This window comes from Cetorhinus maximus, chromosome 3, assembly GCF_964194155.1.
Source record: "Cetorhinus maximus chromosome 3, sCetMax3.hap1.1, whole genome shotgun sequence".
Taxonomy (NCBI): Eukaryota; Metazoa; Chordata; class Chondrichthyes; order Lamniformes; family Cetorhinidae; genus Cetorhinus; species Cetorhinus maximus.
In genome coordinates, this window is record NC_135881.1 from 124,949,486 (window position 1) to 124,975,071 (window position 25,586).

General features: G+C 41.2%; 1 protein-coding gene across 7 annotated transcripts in view; it reads left to right on the forward strand.

The window, feature by feature from the left end:
* The window catches only part of LOC144678890 (protein PALS2-like), a 141,311-nt gene that overhangs the window by 20,893 nt on the left and 94,832 nt on the right, over window positions 1-25,586 (forward strand). For 4 of the 7 annotated variants that reach the window (XM_078538918.1, XM_078538921.1, XM_078538919.1 and 1 more), the window contains exon 2: window positions 6,427-6,511. The exons of 2 other annotated variants lie outside the window; for them this stretch is intronic. In XM_078538918.1, coding sequence (XP_078395044.1) covers window positions 6,508-6,511 — 4 coding nt within the window. In that variant the 5' untranslated portion in view covers window positions 6,427-6,507. Of the gene's footprint in view, window positions 1-6,426; window positions 6,512-24,036; window positions 24,147-25,586 lie in introns of those variants that run through there. One more of the 7 variants, XM_078538923.1, reaches the window with a different exon arrangement.

Consider the following 25,586-nt stretch of genomic DNA (forward strand, 5'->3'; position numbering starts at 1 on the left):
AAACCATTCTGGGATTGAGGAGTCTTCATGGCAAGGAAGGGATCGTAACATCAATTGAGATTCCTGGGAGCATTTAATTCTCCTTCATGTGGCTGGGTAGATTTTCAATTTGTGAGCAGGTCTAAAAAAAATGTTGGCAGCTGAGCTTCTTTATTATTGACATTAGAAAGGGACTGGTAGTGCTACAGACCATATTGTTACATATATGAAATGGCATGTCAGCTCCAGTCATCCTTGCCACATTTGCATGTGCTCTGGTCCCTGTGTTGGTGACTGGTGAAATGCCTGGGAAAACCCAATTCCAGGACTTTGTTCCTCCCCCCAACAGGGCAATCTGTCACTGGTTTCTATGTTGTGCTTTCCCAGGGTGCTGACCCTTGTTCTGCTATTAATACATTCTGCTATCTCACCTTTATGCCACTATCAGCATCTTCTTTAGCTTTTACCACTACCTTTAACACTCCCTTTGCCTTGTGTCCATGACAATTTGTCAATCTCTCCTCAGCTTCCGCCTATCCCTGACCTTCTATCTTATCCAGCCCTTCTTAAACGGTATAAAGTCCATCACATCCCTGCTTCTCTTTAGCCCTGAAGAAGAGTCCTATGGACTTGAAACGTTAACTCTGTTTCTTTCTCCACAGATACTGCCAGACCTGAGTTTTTCCAGCATTTTTTGTTTTTACTTCGGGTTGCCAGCATCTGCAATATTTTACTTTCATCTTTGTTTCTATATTTGTTTCTTTTGATAATTGTGAACACCCTCTGAATGCTAACACCATTTGATGCTTTTTGGATTATCTTTTCCCCTGTCACTTCTGCATGACTTTGGGAAGTCATCTCTATTGTACTTGGGGAGGAAGCCCAATTTGGCAGTGTTCAATCTTGTGCTTGCTTTTTATAATAACAAGAAAAATCTGTGACTGTAACATTTTCCTCCCTCTCGAGCAAATTTGCACAGAGTTCTAGGCTACAATGTCAGCAAGCAGACCCCCCCCCACCCACCTCCAATCCCAGCTGCTGCTCTTTTCCTGATTTTTCAGAAAATCAACATGATTGTAAGACATTTCAGGCATATTGAAAAGAGAACTGGATGTATATCGTGCCTTTCATATTCTCGGGACCTCCCATGGTGTTTAACATCCAACAGAGTATTCTGAAATGAAGTCATTGTTTCAATGTAGACAAATGAGACTGAAGTTTGTGCATGGTAAGATCCAACAAGCAGATGCAAAAAATGACCATGGTCTGTTTGGTGATTGAGGGAAAAGTGTTGGCTGGGGCATCAGGAGAGTTCTTCAGATAATGCTCTGGCATGTTTCACGTCCACCTGAGACAGCAGATGTGGTCTCACTTTAACATCTTATTCAAAAGATCACGTCTCAAACAATGTAACTTCCTCCCTGTACAGCACCGAGGTATCCTTTGGGCTAAGTGCTCAAATCTTTGGAATAGGGCTTCTGAGAGAGCTGTAAAAGTGTGGGCCTGGGAGAGAGCATAGCGAGATCAGAGAGAGTTATGAAGGAGCGAGATCAGAGAGAGCTATGAAGGAGTGGACTGGGAGAGAGAGCACAGTGAGACCCGAGAGAGCTATGAAGGAGAGGGCTGGGAGAGAGCACAACGGAGCAATCTTACTGTGTTCTAAAGAAAATTAAAGTGTATTGTCATAGAGAAGAAGGTAAGTGATTGGTGTGTATTTTTCTCTTTTCTCTCTCTAAGCTAGGGCAGTTGTTTCAAATCAGGCATTGGGGTTCGTACAGCAGTAGATGAATTGATTATAAGTGTAGAGCAGGTCCAGAGGTATTAATTAAAATTAATAGTTTAAACAGGGTACTAACTAAATTGTTAAAGAGGGAATAGTGTTTTTTTCACATTTGAGACCTGTTGCTTGCAATTCCTACACCATGTGGGAACTTCAGGACACTTCACTCGTCTTGGGTGACCACGTCTGTAGGAAGTGTCTCTGAGTTCGAATGGCAGCTGGAGTTGCTGTGGAACGTCAGGGAGGATGAGAGTTTCCTGGATTAAACATTCCAAGAGGTGGTCAATCAACAGGCCGCGGGAGTTCAGGATAGTAGGTGAGCGGCCATCAGGGCGAGTAGGAAGAGGCAGGTAGTGCAGGCGTTTCGTAGTGTCGCTGCCAAACAGATACTCCATATTAGAGACAGCTGAGAGTGACGCTGCCGTGAAGGAGTGCATTCCTGACAATGGCATCAATGGGCAAGAGACTGCATGGGAGGGAACAGCAAAATGTAGAAATGCAGTCATTTTAGGAGATCCTGTGGTAGGGAGGTAGGCATTTCTGTAACCATCATTGTGATGCTAGGGAAATGGACATCACTGAGAGGGATATTTGCAGGGGGAAGGGAGTGAGCCAGAAGTTGTGGTACATGTTGGTACCAACAACATAGACCAGATATTGAGGTACTAAGGTCAGATTTTCAGGAGGTAAGGATGAAGTTTAAAAAGTAAGACCTTGAGAGTATTAATAGGAAGATAGGGAGGATCAATGCTTGCTTGAAACATGGTGCAGAGGAAGGGCTTCAGGTTCTTGAGACATTGGACCAGTTTTGGGACAGAAGGCAACTATTCAAAAGGAATGGGTTACACCTTAACAGGATTGGAGCCAGTGTTATCGTGGGGAGGTTCACTAGTGTGGTTGGGGAGGGTTTAAACTAAACTGGCAGGGATTGGGCACCAGCACATAGAAGTGGAAAACAAGAATAAGGTGAATAAAGTAAGAGTGTTAGACAGTACTAGGGAAGGAAGTAATAACATATTAGATAGGAGCAGACTAAAAAGGACTGCGAGGAATGCAAAGACAGGACTACAATGCATGTACGTAAATGTACAAGTGTGGTGAATAAGGTTGGTGAGTTACAGGCACAAATGGCCATGTGGCAAAATGATGTAGTGGCAATAATGGAAATGGGACTTAAAAATGGTGAGGACTGGGCGATTAACATACAAGAATATAAAATGTCTGGAAAAAAGAGAGGTGGGGTGGCAGTATTGATTAGGGAAGACATTGTAGTAATGGAAACAGAGGATTCTCTTGATGGGGCAAAGCAGAATCTGTTTGGTTAGAGTTGAGGAGCAAATAAGGTCAGATCACATGGTTCAGGGTATACTATAGGCCTCCAAATGGTGTGAGAGAGATAGAGGAACAAATTTACCGGGAAATCAGAGGTGCGCAAGAGCAATAGAGTGGTAATACTGGGGGACTTTAATTACTGAAATATCGAATGGGATAGTATTAGAGTAAGGAGCAAGGAGTGGGGAGGAACTTCCTTGATCACTGTTATCAGGCTAACTAGAAAGGAGGCATTGTTAGATCTGGTGCTGGGAAATGAGGAGGGGCAAGTGGGCCAAGTGTCTTTGGGGAAATATTTGGATAAGAGTGGTCATCGTATAATAAGGTTTACATTAGTAATGAGGAGAGCAAGGAACAATCTAATATAGAACTTCTAAATTGGAAGAGGGCTAAGTTCAATGCTATGAGAAGAGATCTAGCCAGGGTAAAATAGAACTGGAGACTGACAGGAAAAACTGTAACAGAACAATGGATGATCTTTAAGGAAGAAATGCTTCAGGTATAGCCTGGTACATTCCAATAAAGGCGAAATGTGAGGGAGCCAAAAATGGGGCTGCTTGAATGATGAGGGAGATAGGGTGTTAATGAAACAAAAAAAGAGGGTGTAAGTTTTCAAGTGAAAACTAGGTCAAATGCAGTAGGTTGCGAGGGAAGGTGAAGAGGAAAATTAGACTGGCAAAGAGGGGGTGGAGTGGGAAATCAATAGGCGCTTGGACACGTTTGAGTTAATTCGGGAGAACTGATTGTACAGGGATTAAGGGACACAGATTTACGATTTTTGGCCAAGAGGGGGAATATGAAGAACTTTTTTATGCAGTGAGTGGTAATGACCTGGAACATCCTGCCCATGATGGTAGTAGATGCGGAAACAATCAATGATTTCAGAAGGAAATTAGATGGGCACTCATGAGAAATAAACTTGTAGGGCTACGGGGACCAAGTAGGAGAGTGACTGGATTGTTCTGTGGGGAGCCGGCATGGACTTGATGGGCCGAATGTCGTCCTCCTTTGTCATAAATGACTCTGACTCTGAGGTACAAGCTCCATCACTGAGTCAAGATTGACACTTTCTGACAAAAATATATTATCCCACTTCACAGGGGATGGATCAAGCCTCTGAGATGAAAATCATATCAATCCTTGTTTTCATTAAAATGAAAACCAGGTTGGTATCACAACTCCCTCTGCCTAATGTGGCAAAATTAATGTAGGACTTCATTCCACATGGTTTGAGCTGAATTATTCTTCAGTACGGTCTCAGCTGAGAGGAGGAGACGGGTTTATAAAATTAAAATGTACTTAATAGTTTTAATGAGACTCTAGCGTCTTCCAGCTTGAGCATTGACATTTAAATATAGTTAAAGTTCTCCTGTGATGATGAGATAAGTAATAACTGTGTCAGACGGTTGCTTTGCAGGGAGTATGTGTTGCATGTCTGGAGAGAATCGTGTAGTCTAGAAGCTTGTGATTTTACTTTAGAGAAATTGGAAACTTATGATAGTGGGTAATTTTTGGCAAATGTTTAATTGTGGATAAGGTGGTTCCCAAGCTTAGGCTCTTTTCTGAGGCAGTAGCTGAGTTACACAAATGAGATGTCAAACAAATTATGATTTCAATCAAAATATTGATTTATCTGTGCTATAACTTCTTTTGGATTAGTCTTGTGTTAGTGCAAATTAGAATCATAGAATGGTTACAGCACAGAAGGAGGCCATTCAGCCTGTCGTGCCCCTCCGTGCCGGTTCTCTGCGCATGCTACTCGGCTGTACCCACTCTCTTGTCCTACTTCATGATCCTGCAGTTTTTTCTCTTCAGGTAATTATCCAATTCACTTTTGAAAGCCACAATTGAATCTGCTTCCACCATACTCTCAGGCAGTGCATTTCGATTCCTAACATACATTCAGAATTTTTTTCCCCTCATGTCACCTTTGGTTCTCTTGCTAATCACTTTTAAATTGGTGTCCTCTGTTTCTTGGCCCTTCCACCGATGGGGACAGCTTCTCCCTATCTACTCTGTCCAGACCCCTCGTGATTTTGAACACCTATCAAATCTTCTCCTCTGCCTTCTATTCTCAAAGGTGAACAGCCCCCAGCTTCTCCAAGTTCCTGCTTCTTAGAGCCATTTTTGTAAATCTTTTCTGCACCCTCTCTAACGCCTTCACATCCTTCCTAAAGTTTGGTGCCCAGAATTGGACACACTACTCCTGTTGAGGCCAAACCAGTGTTTTATAAAGGTTCACCTGTTTGCCATAACTACTTGCTTTTGTACTTTGCGCCACTATTTATAAAGCCAAGGATGTTGTTTGCTGTATTAACTGCTTTCTCAACCTGCCCTGCCACCTTCAATTTTTGCGCACACATTGCCGTGTCCCATCCCACTGCTCCTGCACCCCCTTTAGAATTGTATCCTTCATTTTAAATTGCCCCTCCTTGTTCTTCCTCCCAAAATGTATCACTTCACACTTTCCACTTCTCTGCATTAAACTTTACCTGCCACATGTCCAACCATTCCACCAGCCTGCCTGTTTGCCCTTGGAGCCTATCACTATCCTCTCCACATTTCACAATGCTTCCAAGTTTTGTGTCATCTGCAGATTTTGAAATTGTGCCCTTGTGCACCCAGTTTTTTTTTATGCCCTGTAATTTATACATCTATAATTGTAGTAGAAGATGAGTCATTGATTAAAAGAATAGTTCTATTTATACTAAAAAAAACGATTCCTCTGATTGCAAAAGCTCTTCAAGCAAAGCAGAATTCACCACCTTTATGAAGAGAAGCTCTTCATTTCAATATGGAGGATGAAGGAGCGAAAGAGGCTAATGCTAAGTGATTTTAAAGTAACCTACTTGAGCCAGCACTATCTTCCCCTTGACATGGTTTGCCATTGGATGAGGTGGAGCATAATATGAATCATTGAAGCTATTTATTTCTGAGTTAAATACAGAGCAGTAGTTATGAGTGCACCCACTTAATTAGTACAGTTTATCTTGATACAAAATAAGGAACACTTTGCTACCTTACATCAGTGGGTAGTCTTGTTTAACTTGAACAAAATGCCTTCTAACTATTCCCTCAGCATTTTTGCCTTTCTGAACCCGCTTAAACCGTCTGAGCTGTAACTGTTGTTATCCTGCATTTTTCCTCCCTGTTTGCAATGATCTTGAATTTTGGTATCTGAAACACCTTTTGTGCCTTGTGTCCAAATAATTTATTTGAATGAAAATTGAGAAGCCTCAACACAGGTGACACTTACCTACCTGATCACTGCCTACATGGAGTAAGTGCTGAACCCAGTTTTCTTTTGTCTTTTCTGCCTTTCCTTCCCGACAAAGGTGGATGAAGTTGTGAAGCAGTCTGAATTTGGAGTGCATTTTGGATATCCACAGGTGTAAGCACATCCACCAAGAACACAAATGGGTAAGTACCTTGCATTAGGAGTGTGCTGCGGATTCTCTTCCAGAAGTCCTAAGATTTGGAATTTGCCATGAGGAAATGAATAGTGCAAGTGTACCTAAGATGCAGTTATGGGTTTATGTGGGGTTGCATCTGGATTAATATCGCTGCTTAACACTCGAGACTGCAGACCTATTCTGGCACTGATTGGATTCAAAAGTCCTTATGCCCATTGTGTAAGTATATTAGACACAGTATTTTTTTTCCTATTTTAGCAGAAATTTTCATTGAGTCCTTTACAATTTCTGCTGAATGTAACTACTCCTTGGGGGGTGGGAGGGGGGCAGTGGTGAAAACATAAAACATATGTAAAAATCGAATGCAAGAGATATAACCTTTATCTGGTTCTGGGAGTTGTGTGCCATTTATTCCACCTTCTGGCTAGAATGCTTTTTACAAATCTGCTTTTCCACTTTTTTTTTTCTTGAATCTCATCTTATGGTCAAACAGACCTTCAAGGTTGCTAAGTGTCTCAGACAGTGGCCAGGGAGATGATGGAATCATTAAGGCACAGACCTCAATACCCTGGACTGGAGGGCTAAAACAAATTTCCGATGCTGATTGCTATCCACTGCTTTCCTCACTCATTAGCAGCACCGAACATTGTCCTCTGCCCACCCCCAGTCATTCAGCATTAAGCACAAAATAATTAACCCCTTGGGCAAAGCACCACAGATTTTTGGCACCAGTGACACTCTATCCAAGCTGTGCTTCACGCACTTCTCCAATTCTGGCTTCCTTCAAATCTGATATTAATTACTACCATTGGTGGCTGTGCCTCCAGCTGCCAAAGCCCTAAGGTCTGGAATTTTCTTCCAAAACCTCTCTGTATCTGCAGCTCTCTCTTCTTGAACATGCTCCCTAAAACCTACCTCACCTGCCTTAATATCTTCTTGAGTGGCTTGATGTCAGATTTAGTTTGAAGCACTTGGGGATGTTTTATTATAATAAAGGTGCTATTTAAAAGCATGTTGCTGTTGTATTGTAGCTGGGCTGGATTAAGTCAGTACAGACCAGGGACAAAACCTTTGATCTTCCTGGTCTGTGGCTCAGCATTGCAACAGGCATTACACTCAGCAATTAGTTGAGCCTTGATGATTATTAAATTCACTTTATCCATCTTTTAATTAAGTAATGTAATGGGCATTGTGCTGAAGTCTAAGCCCTGTCAATTTTATTAATTATAAAACTGAGCTTTTATACGTCATTTTATAACAAACATCAGTTATAAAGGGGGAAATCTGAATAATTCTGAACTAAGGTTAAGATAGAAACTTTGTTTCTTTGATCGCAACTCAAAATGATGTTAGCCTGTCTATAAGAAAGGAGACCCGTTACTCGGTCACCTGATGAGGGGCAGATGAGGCATCAGCATTTGTGGTGAGAAGAAATTAATAATTCAAGTGAAAAATCCTTCTGCAAAATTTGGAAAATTTAAAGCATGCATTTTCCTCAGCGTTTCACAATTCTTTGGGCGTGAGAGGCCTGATGTTGTATCTCTATGCTCCAGGCATTCCAACGTGATCATTTTGTATCCGGAGGCATATCTGGCTGAGATAAATGTGAAAATGTTTGTGCAGGTCCCACAGTTCACGGTGGTCAACCACATTATGGTGAGCATAAAAGTGTGTGCTTATATAAAAAGTTCATGGGAGGAAGACTTAATCTCAAAATAAATTGGAGTCAGAAATTTATTACACAGAAGTCAAATTTCCAGGAGCATGGGACCAGATCCACATGTCACAACTTGAACAAGCTATGCGTGAAAAATATTTTTTTAATTCCTTGTGACTCTCCAGTATTGAACATTCCTAAAGACCACGAGTTTGAACCTTTAACATTCTCTGTGCTGTTTTCTGACACCTATAAATTTGACAAAAACATCCAACACTTCATACACACCCTCTGCCTGCTTGCTCATTGCTTACTATTTTAGCTGATTAGTGCTCACAGACCTCTATACCTTGACCTCACTTGCTACTCTGTCCCTCCTCTGTCTTCTCTGCTCACTGCTGCTGCATTTGTGCCATCTTAAAATGCTGTGCCTTCTACCTGTATAACCTTTTCATCCGCTGATACAATTTATCTTGGTGCATATTCCTTGTAATTTAACCTGAAATATGTGGTCTGGCAACACATTTTGCCAGTGGAGAGATCAGATTTCTGTGTACAGTGGGCTGCCCATTCTATATCTGCATTTTACCACTGGGTTATATCAGACCCTTAGCCCAAGGAACCTATTCATTACACACAATTGTATGTTTTGATTTATAAAAGGCCTGCTTAAGGAAACTATCTTTTGTCGTGCAAAAATTAAATATTTTGAGCATCAGCTTGAATTCTAGAAAGAAACTCCCAACAATGGCACTAATAACTACTCAGGGAGGGAAGTGTGGGAAGTGGCCAGTTTTGTGACCAAAGCTGGTGGCTGTATGAAGGTGACAGCGCTCAGACCAGAGGCTACTTTTGGACACGGTGTCATGGAACAATTGTGGAAGCAAGGATGCAGTCAGTCTGGGAAGGTGTTAATGAGTGGATTAATAAATTACCCATTCAATTTTTTAAAAATCCAACCATTTGATCTATGGGGTTAGTGGTGAGCATGGATTAATCAGCAATGTTAATCACGTTACAAACTTATTGCAGCAGCCATATATATACATCTGCACCATGACTGCTTGATGCCGGGAAAGCCTAGCTACAGGAAACTGACCTGTTCTTCCAGACAACATTTGATTGTATGATTGGAATGATCCTGAAAAGAACATTTTGCTTCTGGCACTTTGTGAAGACTTGCAGTGTAGGAGCAACAGCTTTTAAAAATTGTATAACTGTGGAAGTGCTTTTTAGTTTCCATTGTATTAATAGCGAATACAGATTTTCTGGCACTGAATCCTGCTGAATTAGGTGGTTTTATCTGCATTCAACAAGTGGTACATCCGCTTTTTCAGTTTTGGCATTATTGTTATTGGGGAATTAGAACTATCCTTTTAGACTGGTTGAATGTATAAGGATGATGGTTACAGCTGCTGAACAAGTAATTAAAGGAGAGGAGCAATTTACAGGATGTTTTACAATTTCTGAAATGTGGGGCAGGATCTTCCGGTTGGCGAGTGGGGGGCGAGGCCTGCTCGCCGTCGCATAAAATGATGCGGGATGACGTCGGATGGAACTCCTGACGTCACCCTGTGTCGTTTCCGTTTTCAGGTTGGTGGCGGCGCAGCCGAGTCAGCTGCGTGCCCGCCGACCTGCCAATGGCCAATTGAGGCCATTGAAAAACTAATTGAAGGTCATTAATGGACCTGCCCGTCCAACCTTAAGGTTGGCGGGCAGGCCGGGAGCCCTGGCGGGCTTCGGAAAAAGCTTGAAACCTCATCCACGAGCAGGATGAGGTTTCATGAGGGTACTTAAATTTTTATCAAATCTTTCAATAAAAATTATGGACATGTCCCAACTCATGTGACAGTGTCACATGAGGGGACATGTCAGGGAAATTGTTTTTTTCATTTCTATTAAAAATTTTAATTCTGAGCCGATCTCCCTGAGGCAGCACTTAGAGCGCACAAATCTCCCTGAGGCTTTCATGCGCAATAGAGTGCACACCCGGCTGAGGGAATCGCTCCCCCCCCGCCCACACAGGGAGCGCATAGCGCTTCCTGGTGGACATCATGCTGGGCGTGTCTTAATTGGCCCGCCCGCGTAAAATGGCGCACGCCCACACATTTCTCTCCCCCCCCCCCCCACCCCCCTCCACCCAACGGGGGGGAAATTTTTCCCATGGATTTGAATCCAGCCTAGCCTGATGGGACGTAGGACTTCCTCATAACTGTGTATTGTATATATGGATGATTGATGTCTGGAAACTTTAAAGATTGTGCTAGTGAGCTCAACAGATGTCCTGATACTGGGGTAGAGCAGAAGGAGCTTCATCCTGCATCTCACTGTATTTTGTACTTGAGATGGGAGTGTTTTTTCAGCAATACACCAAAAGTGGAAAAGCTCCCCAGTATTACTATCTTTATCATGAGCGTTAAAGGACAACAAAATGGCAGGCTTAGTAAGCACTTAAGTAAGCTATCTTGCATTGAATATTTCTGCACGGTTTAGTTTTTTTTAATAAACCTGCAATTAAAAATAGTACTGCAAGCTCTAACAAAACTTTGTTTGCCTGAAATGTTGCCATGTGCCGCAAAAATGTCCTGCAACAGTCTCATAATTTGCTATTTTTAAACTTTTTAAGTCATGCCCTTTTATGATTGCAGAATTATTCTTTACTAAGCAATAGAAGATTTTCACACACTTTCTCTTCATTAAGGAAATTAATCCATTTCGTAAACTTGCAAATAAATAAATGTTTAAGGTTTGATGAAGCAAACAATATTGATAGACCTAAGTTTAATTTTGAAATAAGACGGTTTCAATTTCATTACAAGCAGTGTTAACCACACTCTTGGTTGATTTAACCAGATACAGAACAAAGTGCTCTACTGTGTGTGAGAAATGTGCCTTATTTCCAGCTTAAACAGATCCATTTTCACACCAGTCATTCTTGGATCCTCAGACAGTCTGCCTGAAACATGGAATTCAATCAAAGTTCATTTTTTAAATCTATCGTGACAGCAGTATTAAGCCTTGTTCATGACTACTAAACTTTGAAGTAGTCATGTAGTAGCCCTGAACATTGAAAGCTGAGAATCCGCTATTATATCAGTAATATTTTCTTTGGACTAAACTTGATCTCTGGTTTCTGGACATATTAAAATTTTACATGGCTTTTTTCTCCACTAAAAGTTTTATTGATTTCAATAAAAGCTTTCATGCTTGTTGGGTTGTGACAAATTATGCAACATTTGCCATTACGTATGACATAGGTTTCAAAATCATCTGTGGCCTTTGTACCCTGGAGGGCCCATGATGTGTGATCCCAAAGATCTGTAAAGTTCTTATATTTCTGCTCTGGACTGGGAATTTAGTTTGCCACAGTGGCATATTTGTGTTTATATTTTGTACTGTTTTCCTTTGGGTAACTTGCTATCTTTTAGAAGTTGGAGCAGAGGGTGCCAGATGTGTCCAAATTTTCAGGCAGCCTTTTTTCATTCATTCATGGGATGTGGGCGTCGTTAGCTCGGCCAGCATTTATTGCCCATCCCTCATTGCCCTTGAGGTGTGGTAAGCTGTCTTCTTGAACAGCTACAATTCATGTGGTGTAGGTACAAATCACTGACCTACAGTGCAGGTCTTGGAGTTCAAGATATTTTGTAAGCGTAAGTATCAAGTGAGTGTTATTGATAAAAGGAAGCTTGGGACATTCAAGGATGGTGGCTTGGGGGTTGACGAACACCAGTTGAGCGCTGAGTATAGGCAATGGACAATCTTTTGGGATATTGCGGGAGGCAGGTGCTGCTAATGCAGATTGCGGGAAACTGATATCTCATTGCTAAGCTGGTTTTGGGAGCCCTCTCTTTTTGAAGTTGGGGAGAGGGGGTGGGAAGAAGCCTTTAAAAGAACTTTTGTGTTAACCTCGTGCTTCCCAATCTTCTTTTGTATTAACATGGGAAGACTTCCTATTCTGTATCATTCATAAAAAATATATAATTTAATATAATTTCAATCTGTGCCAAGCCAGAAAATGTCACTGCTTGGCATAATCATTCTTGGCTATAATGGAATATCCTGTTGGAGATGCAATAGACCTTCCTCTTGATGGGAATTCAGCAAGCTCTTAATTCTACCCGGAGAAATGCTTAAGTTCTATCGGTGTTACAACAATCACTATTGATCTCAGGCTGTGCTGATACAGTCTCTTGGTGCAATGTTTTTAAAGGACAGTTCCCCATTTTGCTACGTTGTGTTTAATTTATTGAACAATTTATCCTTGCTTCATGAAAATTAACTTGAATTATCATGAGTGTATGGAGGAAAAAATATTAAAAACAGACTATGAATATTTCTGACTAGCAGTTTGGAGACCTTATGACAAACATTTTTACTTTTTTTTATTTCTGGTGATGGGCAACACCAGCAAAGCTATATTTACTGTCCATCCCTAGTTTCTCTAAGAAGGGGCAGAGGCTTTTTTCTTGAACCATTGCATTCCTGTGGTGATGGTGCCTTGCAATGGTAGAGAGTTCTGTGTTTTTGAGCCAGTGGCTATGAAGGGATGGTGGTCTATATACAACTTGACAGTGATGGTGTTTTCTACAGTTACAGGGCTGGGAGGTAAGTTGAAGTAATTTTTGCAAGTTCCTAGTACATAGTGTAGTTACAGGACACTTGCAGTGGCTAGTGTCTAGTGAAGGGGAAGTGATTAAATGGCCTGAGTAGCTGCTTAACTGGTGAGTCTTTTGAGGGATTTATGAGTGATTGCTCATTAGATCTGTCATAGAGTACCCAATCTCTATCCTGTTGTTACAGCCATGGTGTTAATATAGCTGATCCAGTTAAGCTTCCAAGATGTTGATGGTGGGGTCTTGACAATAGTGCTATTAGCTTATTGATTTATTTATTTTTTGTAAAAATCTCAAAGGTTATATCTAGATTTTATAGCCTGTCTATCAAAAATAGTTTTAGGAAAACATTTTAGAAATCTGGCTGTTGCTATTTGCAAATGTGTTTATTAAACCCAAAATCGGTAGAACTTGGGTAATTTTACTCGTTGTCCATTCAGAGTGATCCACGGAAAGCTTTACTCGTGAAGGAAAATAAAACTTGCTGAGAGAATTTCTATTAAAATGCTAAGGCAAAGCTTTCCAACAGTTTCTTTACTTTAAAAATGGTCTTTAGCTCAATAATTAAATGTTATGTTCGTAAAGTTTACACAATAGCATAGCCTGTGTTAAATAAATAAATAAATAAATAAATAAATAAATAAATAATAAGACATTGCTTGTTGGAAGTTCTCTCTTCTGACCGCCTGGATTTTGCAGTTGGCAATGAAGCAAGGGCGGTCTGTGCATGTATGAACTACAAAAAAGTTGCTGTCGGTTTCAGTGGAGTAATGACAGCGAATACTGACTCTTTTGATGCCACTATCGTTTTGCTTTTGTATTGATAAATGATGTGCTCCACAGCTATAATTTTGGTTGAATTGAAATACCTCTAAGAAAGCTACCCACAAAAGATCTACTGATCACAGTGGCATGGATTTCTCCTCTCCCAATGGCAGTTTAAATTGGGCAGCAAGTCTTGGTATGCAGCAGCAGTGAGGACAGCAAGCAGATAGGCAGCTAATCACATATTAATAAATTCACACATAGCAAACCAGGCAGTCAAAAGCACTTAATTTCAGTTAAAACTGAAGAATATTTTCAGGTAGTGAAATGAATGAGTATCATTGGGATAAGGTAGAAGGTAAAACAAAGGTTTTTTAAAAAAAGTCAAAACTTATTTTTAAAAAGTGGAACTTTTAATCATTATGGAGAAATTTGACACTCTGCAAATATAAAATTTGTTTTATAGGGCCAATGAGGGTGTTTAGTGTAATTATGCTGTTTATAAACCCAGTTACATTTCATTCAACATTTAACTTTTTTCAAGAGTTTCACATCAAAATTAACAACATGAAAATGAAGTTCTCATCAATTTAGTTGATTCCCATTGATGGCAGTTTAGAGGAGCTTCAGCTACGGACACTTTAGAGAAGAGTAGAATCACTGACAGCAATTCCATGTTCTAGTTATTCCTGGACTTCCACATTATTCTGTGCATACGTGGACTCCAGAAGTTGCTGCCAATTTCAGCAGAGCAATGATGGCGAATGCTGATGGTTTTGGTGCCCCTATCACTTTTGTATTGATAAATTATGTGTTCCACAGTTATAATTTTGGTTGAATTGAAGTATCTGCTAATTAACCATTGAAGAGAGACAAAAAGCAGAATACTTGGGTTTTTGGCTGTTGGAAGCTGAGGGCCCGCAAAGACTCAAATATGGTTGTTTGAAACAAAAAATAAAAATTACCTGGAAAAACTCAGCAGGTCTGGCAGCATCGGCGGAGAAGAGTGCAGTTGACGTTTCGAGTCCTCATAACTCTTCAACAGAACTAAGTAAAAATAGGGGAGCGGTGAAATATAAGCTGGTTTAAGGGAGGGGGAGAGAAGGGGGGGCGGGGTGGTGGTTGTTGGGACAAGCAAGCAGTGATAGAAGGAGATAACCAAAAGATGTCACAGACAAAAGAACAAAAAGGTGTTGAAGTTGGTGATATTATCTAAAAGAATGTGCTAATTAAGAATGGATAGCAGGACAAGCAAGGTACAGGTAGCTGTAGTGGGCGGTGGGGCGAAATAAGACTAAAAGGGCATAAAAGGTATAGATAAATGATCAGTGGAATACATTAAAAATAATGGAAATAGGTGGAAAAGAAAAATATATATAAATTATTGGAAAAAACAAGGAGGAGGGGGAAGAAACTTCATCCTCTTCACCCCCCCCCCCCCCGGCGGCATTCCGTAGGGATCGTTCCCTCCGTGACACCCTGGTCCACTCCTCCATCACCCCCTACTCCTCAACCCCCTCCTACGGCACCTCCCCATGCGAACGCAAGATATGCAACACCTGCCCCTTCACTTCCTCTCTCCTCACTGTCCAACGGCCCAAACACTTCTTTCAAGTGAAGCTGCATTTCACTTGCATTTCCTTCAACTTAGTCTACTGCATTTGTTGCTCCCAATGTGGTTTCCTCCACATTGGAGAGACCAAACGCAGACTGGGTGACCGCTTTGCGGAACACCTTCGGTCTGTCCGCAAGCATCACCCAGACCTCCCTGTCGCTTGCCATTTTAACACTCCACCCTGCTCTCTTGCCCACATGTCTGTCCTTGGCTTGCTGCATTGTTCCAGTGAAGCTCAACGCAAACTGGAGGAACAGCACCTCATCTTCCGACTAGGCACTTTACAGCCTTCCAGACTGAATATTGAGTTCAACAATTTTAGATCATAAACTCCCTCCTCCATCCCAACCTCCTTTCCGTTTGTTCCCCCTCCTCCTTGTTTTTTCCAATAATTTATATAGATTTTTTCTTTTCCCACCTATTTCCATTATTTTTAATGTATTCCACCGATCATTTATCCATACCTTTTATGCCCTTTTAGTCTTATTTCACCCCACCCCCACTAGAGCTATCTGTACCTTGCTTGTCCTGCTATCCACTCTTAATTAGCACATTCTTTTAGATAATATCACCACCTTCAACACCTCTTTGTTCTTTTGTCTGTGACATCATTTGGTTATCTCCTTCTATCACTGCTTGCTTGTCCCAACAACCACCACCCCCCCACCCCTTCTCTCCCCCTCCCTAAACCAGCTTATATTTCACCGCTCCCCTATTTTTACTTAGTTCTGTTGAAGAGTCATGAGGACTCGAAACGTCAACTGTGCTCTTCTCCGCCGATGCTGCCAGACCTGCTGAGTTTTTCCAGGTAATTTTTATTTTTTGTTTTGGATTTCCAGCATCCGCAGTTTTTTTGTTTTTATCTATGGTTGTTTGAAGCCTTTTTGTTTATTTAGGCTGAATACAATGGATTTGGGTTTCTTCTGATCTGATGCCCCCCCCCACCTTTTTTTTAAATAGTTCTATAAAAGGGAATGATTTCTCTGTTTTGCTGAACTAAACAAATCTGATCTAATTTGTTACATTCATATAACAACTTTGCCTATTACCTTAATTTCTTTCTGAAATGTTGGTTGTTTCTGTAAAAAAATTAGTGAGGAAATTAGAGGATAATGGTTGACTCCTGAACGGATTGTCAAAAATAATTCAAATTTCTTTTTCATCATTTAAAATTAATCAGATGCAACTTTTAAAAAAGAATTAAGTTATCAAAGTCTGGAACAATATAATTCTAAATCAAAACTTGGCAGCGTTTCTGATGAAGGTCACAATTTTACATAAATTTCATTTGTTTGGAGGGATCTGTCTGTCTGTATTTAGCGTGACTTGTTTTGATGTTCTCTTAATGGCTCATTTTACTGACTGACTTTCCACTTGTCCATCTGAGACTGTGGATCATGGACATGTAGAATAACTATTCTCTTGAACAAATGTTTGCCTTTATTCAAGAAGTTCAATTTTTAGAAAGTCTGTTGTAATATGATATGTTTCTTCAGAAATGCTTCTGTATAAAGTTAGATCCGGACCATAGCTTTCAAACTGTAGTCAGCACTGGCCAAAAATTACAAACTATCATACTCGCGTAAAAATTGAACTTGTGTAAAAGCCGGTCCCATGACTTTTAGCATAAAAATGTAATTTTTCATATACCTCATGTAAAGGTTGACCCAAGTTTTTCAGGGATCAAACTGAGTTTTGCTTATTAATTACTTGTAATCACTACGGTTCATTAGTTTAAAAGCTCGCGTGGGAACCTTTTCTCTCCACCAATTCTAACAGCAATTTCGCGACCAATCGACAAGACTAATGTGCACCACATGACCTATCACAATGTCTTTGGAAAAGAATAACAAGTATGTAGCTCAGTTTAAACTGGAGAAAAAAAGTGGCAGAATGGGTTAACAAGATTTGGCAAAATGACCATATCACCCACAGAGCCATCTGACTCCATGCCCTCAGAGAAGAGAAGAAGGGTAGCATTTCAGAATTCAAGGCCAGTGCCAGGTGGTGCACAAGATTCATGAAAAGATGAAACTTGGTACTCCATCAGGAAACAAAAAATTCACAGGGCCTGCCACCTGAACTCGACAATAAAACCATCAAATTCCACTATTTTGTATTCCGTAATCAAGAGAAAAATGTGTGATTGGCCTGCATTGAAAATATGGACGTAGCACTGATGAACTTCAACAAGATTGTTACCAAGATTGGTGGAAAAATCATCCTTGTAAATATAACTGGCCACAAGAAGATGTGATTCACAGTGGTTTCATCTTGTTTGGCGGATGGCACACAATTAAAGCTGATGGTGATATTCAAGTGTAAAACTCTCCCCAATGAGAAATTTCAGAAAGGTGTTCTCATCTGTGTTTGAGAAAGGCTAGATGTATGAAGATGGCTGCAAGTTTGGAATTTGAGACCAGGAGGACAAAGTGGTAATTACCCCAAAAAAATTCCCATCTGGGACAACGTGTTCAGATCCCATCTTGTCAACCGTGTAGTCTGTGATGTGAAAAGAACCAACATCGACATGGCAATTAGTCCTGGTGGTCTTACAAGTATTGTTCAGCCCTTGAATGTGTGCCTAAATAAACCTCTCAAGGACTGTATCTGAAGAATGTGGAACAATTGGATGTTGGAAGGCTGAAAAACATTCACAAAAGGTGGAAATATGCAAACGCCTTCGCTAGCAACACTCTGTCAATGGGTCATAGACGTGTGGAATGAACTTGATCCCAATATTTTCTAAAATACAACATATCAAATGTGCATGTCTGCACTGAGGACGAATATTTGTGGAATGATAATGCCGAAGTTACTGGCACTACAAATGACAACGACGACGAAGATCCTTATATTGATGTTATGCAACCAGGCGATTGGGGCGAATTGTCCGGTGATTCAAACAGTAATCGGAGGGATTACGGTGTGAAGTGTTATAGTTAATTTCTTATGGTGTATACTTATTATGTTGGATGAAATGTATATAGTTTGTGTCATGCCAAGAAGGCTAGGTACTTAGTATGAATTCTCTAGTGTTTTGTTTTTACTTCATTCCATTGCCATGACCTCTTTTGGGGAGGGCCCAAATCTAGAACGATGTCAAAAATATTACCCATGTAAAGTTGGCCTCACGACTTTTGGATTTTAAAAAGCCTATCTCAAAAATTCTACTTTTATGCAAACATATACCGTACTACCTCTGTGACTCAGACCATGGTGCATTATTCTTCCTTGTCCTCCTCAACCTTTCCACAGTCTATTATATGGTGGACTGCACCTGTTCATTGTCTTTTCTCTACTGTGCAGCTTCCTGGGACTGCTCTTTGTGACTGCACTCTCCAGAAGTGTTTTCTATTTCTGCCCCGTGAATGTTACCTCAGGTTTCCTAAGGTATTCTCGCTTTTTAATCACCTCTTTCTCAACTGCCCCTCCACAACATGTGCAGGCACATAGTCAGCTTTCATCTGTATTGTTGATGGCACCCAGATCTACTTCTGCATCATCCCTCAATCACCGTGTGTTGTCAGACTTTCTGTCTGGCTCAGACCTTTTGGTCAGTGGCAGAGTGGGTACACCGCCCACTTACCATTTGATGTTGCAGCCTTTGCACTTTCTGGTCCTGGCTTCAGATTAAATCCAGCAACGAGCAAGAGTTGGGAGGCCAAGTGGCAAGCTTAATTCCAGCGAAACCAAGTCCCCTTTTCGTCCCTTTAAGGTCTGTCTTCAGTTCATTGACTTGCACTGTTTTTAGATGGACCTGTCAACCTCAAACTGCATAACCTATTCTCTCTCCCCCCCCCCCCCCCCCCCCCAACCACCACCACCAAGCACTGATCATTCCCTCCTCCTCGTGCACCCACCTCAGAATGCTGAGGGGCTGAATATTATCGGGAGGGCGGTACTGAGCTGTATCGGGGATGCTGGAGTGCTTTGACACTCCAGCTGATTTACTTCGTGTTGCCCTCCTCAGCAGGCTTTACAATTGCTCAGAAAAGCTCTTCAGTAAACCTGTGTAAAAACATGAGTAAATATAGTGGCAACAGCCCATGTCTCCTAGATTCTGGCAGTCTTATCCCAGTGTCTTAGGGAATTGTGCAGCAGTCCGGGTGGGATATGACTGGCAATTTTAAAGTTTAAACTTCCCAGGTAAGCGTGTATGCATGTCGGGATGTCTTAGGTTCCCGAGGCGCATTAGCGACTTATGTGGAGTGGCGAACGACTCAACTTATTAGAAGATTCAGGCTCACATCTTCGTGGGTGAACCACTGCTTCCTCCAAATCAGAATTGAGGACTAATTGGATAGCTCGCCCACTAATAGGGAACGTGAGCTGGGGTTAGATCGTCGTGAGACAGGTTAGTTTTACCCTACTGATGGAAGTGTTGTTGCAGTAGTAATCCAGCTCAGCTCAGGAACTGCAGGTTCAGACATTTGGTGTATGTGCTTGGCTGAGGAGCCAATGGTGTGAAGTTACCACCTGTGGGATTATGACTGAAAGCCTCTAAATCAGAATCCCGCCTAAAAGTGCTAAACCATGCTAATGCTTTTGCCCTCTACCAAATAATTCTATTCCCTTTCCACTGTCCAGCTACTCGTTTAGGTTCGTAGAATCATCCAGCACAAGGAGACCATTCAGACCATTATGTCAGTACTAGCTTTTTGGTAGAGCGAGCTAATTGGTCTCCCTTCCCTGGTCTATCCCCATAGCCCTGTAAATCTTTCCACTTCAAGTATGTACCATATTCCCTTTTGATACACTAGGGCAACCATTGATAGATTACCTTTGATGCATGGAATTAATTACACTAAATCCATTTTTTTTACTACCAATAAATACTTTGCTGATGTAGTCACCAAGCTATTGCAGTGGAGCCCTTACCATAATTATATTAAAAATATGATTCAGTGTTTGAAAATTATTTTACTGCATGTATCCTAGCAACTCGAACGCTGCTTTCAGAGCTAATGGGTGACTCGAATACTGGAGTATTTAAGTCCCAGCCATTTTACTAACCATTGGTAACAAATAACATATTTCCTGCTTTATGACTTGAGCTATTATGTTTAAAAAAAACTTATTGTGCCAATGAGATAGTGACAATAAACTGATTTTGTTAAATAATATGGAGAAATCTGCCTATTTTGATTTAATTTCATCATCCACAAATAGATTCCAATTCAGTTCTCCAGCCACACACACACAGCTTTTCAGTACCTAAACAGCTGTTGGACTAGCACTGAGAAATTCAGAAGTGGTGTAATAAAGGGCAATGGGATTGCAGATTTTGGATGTCAAACAAATCAACTAATGTTTGCAGCACATAAATCCATGCATGCATGTCCAACACATTACAACTTTTCAATAAAAAGCCTTGTCTGGATTTCCAAGTCCTGCACCTTTTTGGAGAGTGGGAGATTGTGAAGGATCGTTTTTTTAAACATGGTAAGAGGTTTGCAAAAGCAATCCTCTGGTTTTATTTATCTTCCGGCTTGTGTGAATGTACTGTGTTTTTAATGGCACCAAATACAGCAGTATAAGTGAGCAACTTGCCACGCGGAGAATCTGTTTTCTGCAGCAGGAGGTCCTCTTCGTAAAGTCTGATTCAATTCTCTTTTGCTTGTGTATTAAACTGAGGGGAAAAACATGGTAATTATTTTTTAATAAGGGTACTTTTTTAATAAGGGTGTAAGGGCACTTCAGTTTGTAGTTTGGAAACTTGACAATTGTTTGTAGAATCATAGAATTGTTACAGCACAGAAGGAGGCCATTTAGCCTGCCATATCTGTGCTGCCCCTCTGCAAGAGCAATTCACCTAGTGCTACTGCTCTGCCTTTTGCACCACAAATTTTTCCTCTTCGGAAAATTATCTAATTTCCTTTTGAAAGCCACAATTAAATCTGCCTCCATGTTAGGAAATAGGGATAGTTTAAGTTAGTTATATTGGTATTTGTGGGTGTTAGGAATGAGTTTTAGCTTTGAAGTTTGTTTGATTTTTATTTCTGTATCTGTGTTAAGAAAGGTCAAACGGAGTTTTACTTTCACTTTAATAGGCTGCTTGCATTTCTAATGAGAAGTTTCCGACCCATATAAAGTAAACACGCAAGAGTAGAAAGAATAGTGCTGTTGACTAGCAACAGGGTGGCCAGATAGGCAGGCTCCTCCCACAAACATACACACAGAACTAAGGAATCAGCAGTTTTAAGTTCCGTTGAAGCTCGGACCCCAGAGAGACTGGACACTTGTCGAGGGAACTGCAGATTTCCCAAAAAAACAAAGGTCCCAAGCGAAGAAAAAACCCAAAAATCCTGGAGAGTGGAAAGAGGAGAAGGCCCAAAGGAGACCCTGAAGTCGAAGGAAGGACAGGAAACTGGGAAAAGGTCCTGTTAACTGAAGTTAAGAGCGAGGGGCAGAGCGAGAGGCTCCAAGCTTCAAATTCGAAGTGAGAACAGGCTCCATGCTTCAGATTCAAAGTGAGAGCAGCTTGCAAGAAGTTTCAAAGAGACAACTGAAGGTCTGTAATTCTTTGCTATGGGCATGTGAAGCAGTAGTGTACTGTTAAGGCTGAATTGGTGAGAGAGTGTGAATGCATGTGGTGACCCAGGGAAGAGGAACATCAGAAGGAGAGTTTGAAACCCTGGAGGTGAACCCTTGTGGAAGGTGCCTGAGAGAAAATGTCATTTTGGGAGAAGATTCCAAGGCGACGTCTTGGAGAGTAGAGATGTGAAGGATGGAATTCAGTGAGACTGGCTGGCTCACGGTATGACAGGCGTCTGGGGGTAGTTGAGGAGAGATCCATAGCATCTGGTTGAGGTGACATCTGTCACTTGGTTGCAGAGTGTGGTGTGTCTGACCACAGGGTATCATAGGTGTACATGGGTGCTTACTGTGGACATTAAAGTATAAGAGTTTTTGTAAGTTGTGTTATCCTTACAAATTTGTATATAATCTGTAAAGGTATAGTTGTGGGTGAAGGAGTATTGTAATATAGTTCATCTTTTCTTGTTGAATAAATGTTTTATTGTTTTGTAAAAAGTTCACCAGCTGACTCCTCTGACTCTGTTCAGTAGCTACTCTCCATGTATTTAAACAATTAAAAGTTAGGGTCTATCAGGCTGGGTTCCACCCTTGGATCAGGCATGCCCGGGGGTAATCTCAGCTGGGGATCATAACACTCTACCATACTCTCAAGCACTGCTTTCCAGATCCTAACCACGCTGCATTTATATAAAAAAAAGGCTTTTCCTCATGTCACCTTGCTTCCTTTGCCAATCGCCTTAAATAGTTGTCTTCTAGTTGTCATCCTTCTACCAGTGGGAACAGTTTCTCCCTACCTACTCAGTCTCCTCATGATTTTGAACATTTCTATCAAATCTCTCAGCCTTCTCAAAGGAAAATAGCCCCAGCTTCTGCAGTTGATCTACGTAACTACGTAACAGAGATAAGGAAATGCATTCTCGTAAATCTTCACTGGACTACCTCTAATGCTTTCACGTCCTTCCTAGAGTGTGGTGCCCAGAACTGGACACAATTCTCCAGTTGAGGCTGAACCAATGTTTTATACAAGTTTATCATAACTTCCTGGCTTTTGTACTCTATGCCCCTATTTATAAAGCCCAGGATCCTGTATGCTTTTTGAAACTACTCTCTCAAACTTCCCACCTTCAATAATTGTGCACATATTCCCCAGGTTCTTATGCTCCTGCACCTCCTTTAAAATTGCACTGTTTATTTCACATTGCCTTTTCCTGTTCTACCAAAATGAATCACTTCGCACTTCTCTGCATTAAATCTGCCACTTGTCTGCCCATTCCATCAGCCTGTCTGTTTTGAAGTTTAACACTGTCCTCCTCACAGTTCACAATACTTCCAAGTTTCGTATCCTCTTCAAATTTTGAAATTGTGCCTGGTACACCAATGTCTAGGTCATTAATATATATTAAGGGGACCAAGCTTCTCACCACTGACCGCCAAGAAATCCCATGATATCATTCTTGAAGTTTAAATACATGGAGAGTAGCTACTGAACAGAGTCAGAGGAGTCAGCTGGTGAACTTTTTACAAAACAATAAAGCATTTATTCAACAAGAAACATCACCTGAGGACAGACAGGGTCTTGACTTAATGCCTCATCCAAAAGATGGCACCTCTGATAAATTCATCATGTAGGGAGTGTTGCACTAAGTGTCAACCTAGATTAAATGGCCATGTATCGAATTGGGTTTGAACTGCCAATTGTTAGGAAATAGAGATAGTTTAAGTAAGTTGTATTTGTGGGTGTTAGGAATGAGTTTTGGCTTTAATGTTTAAGTTTGATTTGTATTTCGTATTTATGTGTTAAGAAAGGTCAAATGGAGTTTTAGTTTCACTTTAAAAGGCTGCTTGTATTTCTAATGAGAGTTTTATGACTTAAGCAAACAAGAGTAGAAAAAAAACAGTGCTGTTGCCTAGCAACAGGGTCCAGAAAAGCAGGCCCCTCCCACAGACACGCACACAAAAACGAAGGAACCAGCAGTTGAGTTCTGTTTTGAAGACAGCTGCTGAACAAAAGCCACTTAGAAGGGATAGATAGCCAGTCCAAACTAAGAAGACCCCAAAGTCTAGGGGAGTGGAACAAGAGAGAGTCCCAAGCAGACCTTCTAGTCAAAGGAAGGACAGGAACCTGGGAAAGGTCCTGTTAGTGAAATTAAGAGTGAGGGGCAGAGAGAAAGGCTCCAAGCTTCAAATTTAAAGAGACAAAAGCTGCAGAAAGCCGATTTAAAGTGAGAACAGCTTGCAAGAGGCAAGAAGGTCCAAAGAGATGGCTGAAGGCCTGTAACTCTTTGCTGCAGGCTTGTGAAGCAGTGGTGTACTGTTGATGGCTGAGTCAGTGAGATAGAGTGCGTAGAAGACAGCTTAAATGCATGTGGTGACCCAGGGGAGAGGAACATCGGAAGGAGAGTTCGAAACCCTGGAGGTGAAGCCTTGCGGAAGGTGTCGGAGAGAAAGCATCGTTTGGGAGAAGATTCCAAGGTGAGTTCTTGGAGAGTGGAGATTGGAAACCCTCGTGTGAGACCAGTTGGCTCACGGTGTGACAAGCGTCTGGGGGTAGTTGAGGGATCCATAGCATCTGATTGAAGTGGCATCTGCCACTTGGTTTCAGAGTGGTGTGTCTGACCACAGGTCGCCTTAAGTTTCTGTGGACTGTGTATTTACTGTGAACATAAAGTGTAAGAGAGCTTTTGCTATCCTTACAAATCTGTATATATCTGTAAAGGTATAGTTGTGGGTGAAGGAGTATCGTAATGTAGGTCATATCTTGTTGAATAAATGTTCTTTTGTTAAAAGTTCAACAGCTGATCCCTGTGACTCTGTTCAGTAACTATTCTCCAAGTATCTAAACAAACAAACAAAATAAAAGTTAAGATTTATCAAGCTGGGTTCCATCCTGGGGCCAGGCATGTCCAGTGGTAACCTCAGCTAGGGATCATAACAGCTGGAGCTTGGCCATGGTGTTGGGAGGCAAGTATATCAGCTTGACGCTCTTGAGGCCAGTTGTCTGTAATGATAACAGTTGTCTTTTTCTTTCACTGATACGTTTTGCCCACTTTCCTGATCCATGCCTCAAGCATGCTGGAGGTCATGCAGATGGACTTGTTAGCCTTGTACTGCATGGGTAGTGTGAAACAATGTGGCTTCTTAGACTTCCCTATCACCTGGGTAGCTTATCCAGGGGTATTCTCAGCTGGGATCATAACATAACCTTTTGATTTAGAGGTGAGTGTACTATGCAATCTGGCTGATAACCTGCTGTAGTTTTATCTGGGAATGACTACAAGCGAAGTTTAGTCTCTTAGCAGGAGAAAAATCAAAGATGTTTATAACTTAAACATCACAGAATTGACATGAAATGTTACTTTTTGAAATGGTCAGTTGGCCTGCAGTTGAAAGCAAAGTGGCATTTCTTGGGACTGCATAAGGAATACGGTGTTTTTGGCTCTTCCTTTTTCCAACTATATTCCCCCCCCCCCCCCCCCCCCCCCCCAACCCCCTCATGTTGGGCTATCAACTGCTTATTTAACCCTGGGAATATTTGGAGGGACATATGTTAGAAGTGCACAGATGTGAACAAGTGATGTTGGATAGCAAGCAGGAACCCCACCTGATTTCTCTACTTATTTAACTTTTATTCCTTTTTTGCCTTTTACTTTATTTCTGGCATTTTCTTAGCACAGTCCCTTTTTCTTCTGCCCCCCCACCCCCACCAATTTATTTTTGGAGATTGGCCATGGGTCTCCATTCATTGGGAAAGTTTCAGGGAATAGAGTTAAAATATGCTTCTTGGGACTTGTAAGTTTTGGACAATAAGAAAATTGTGATGCACATACCTTATACAGCCATTCTGTGATTCCAGCAATCTTATCTTTTTAAGATAACTTTTGAGTTCTGTTGA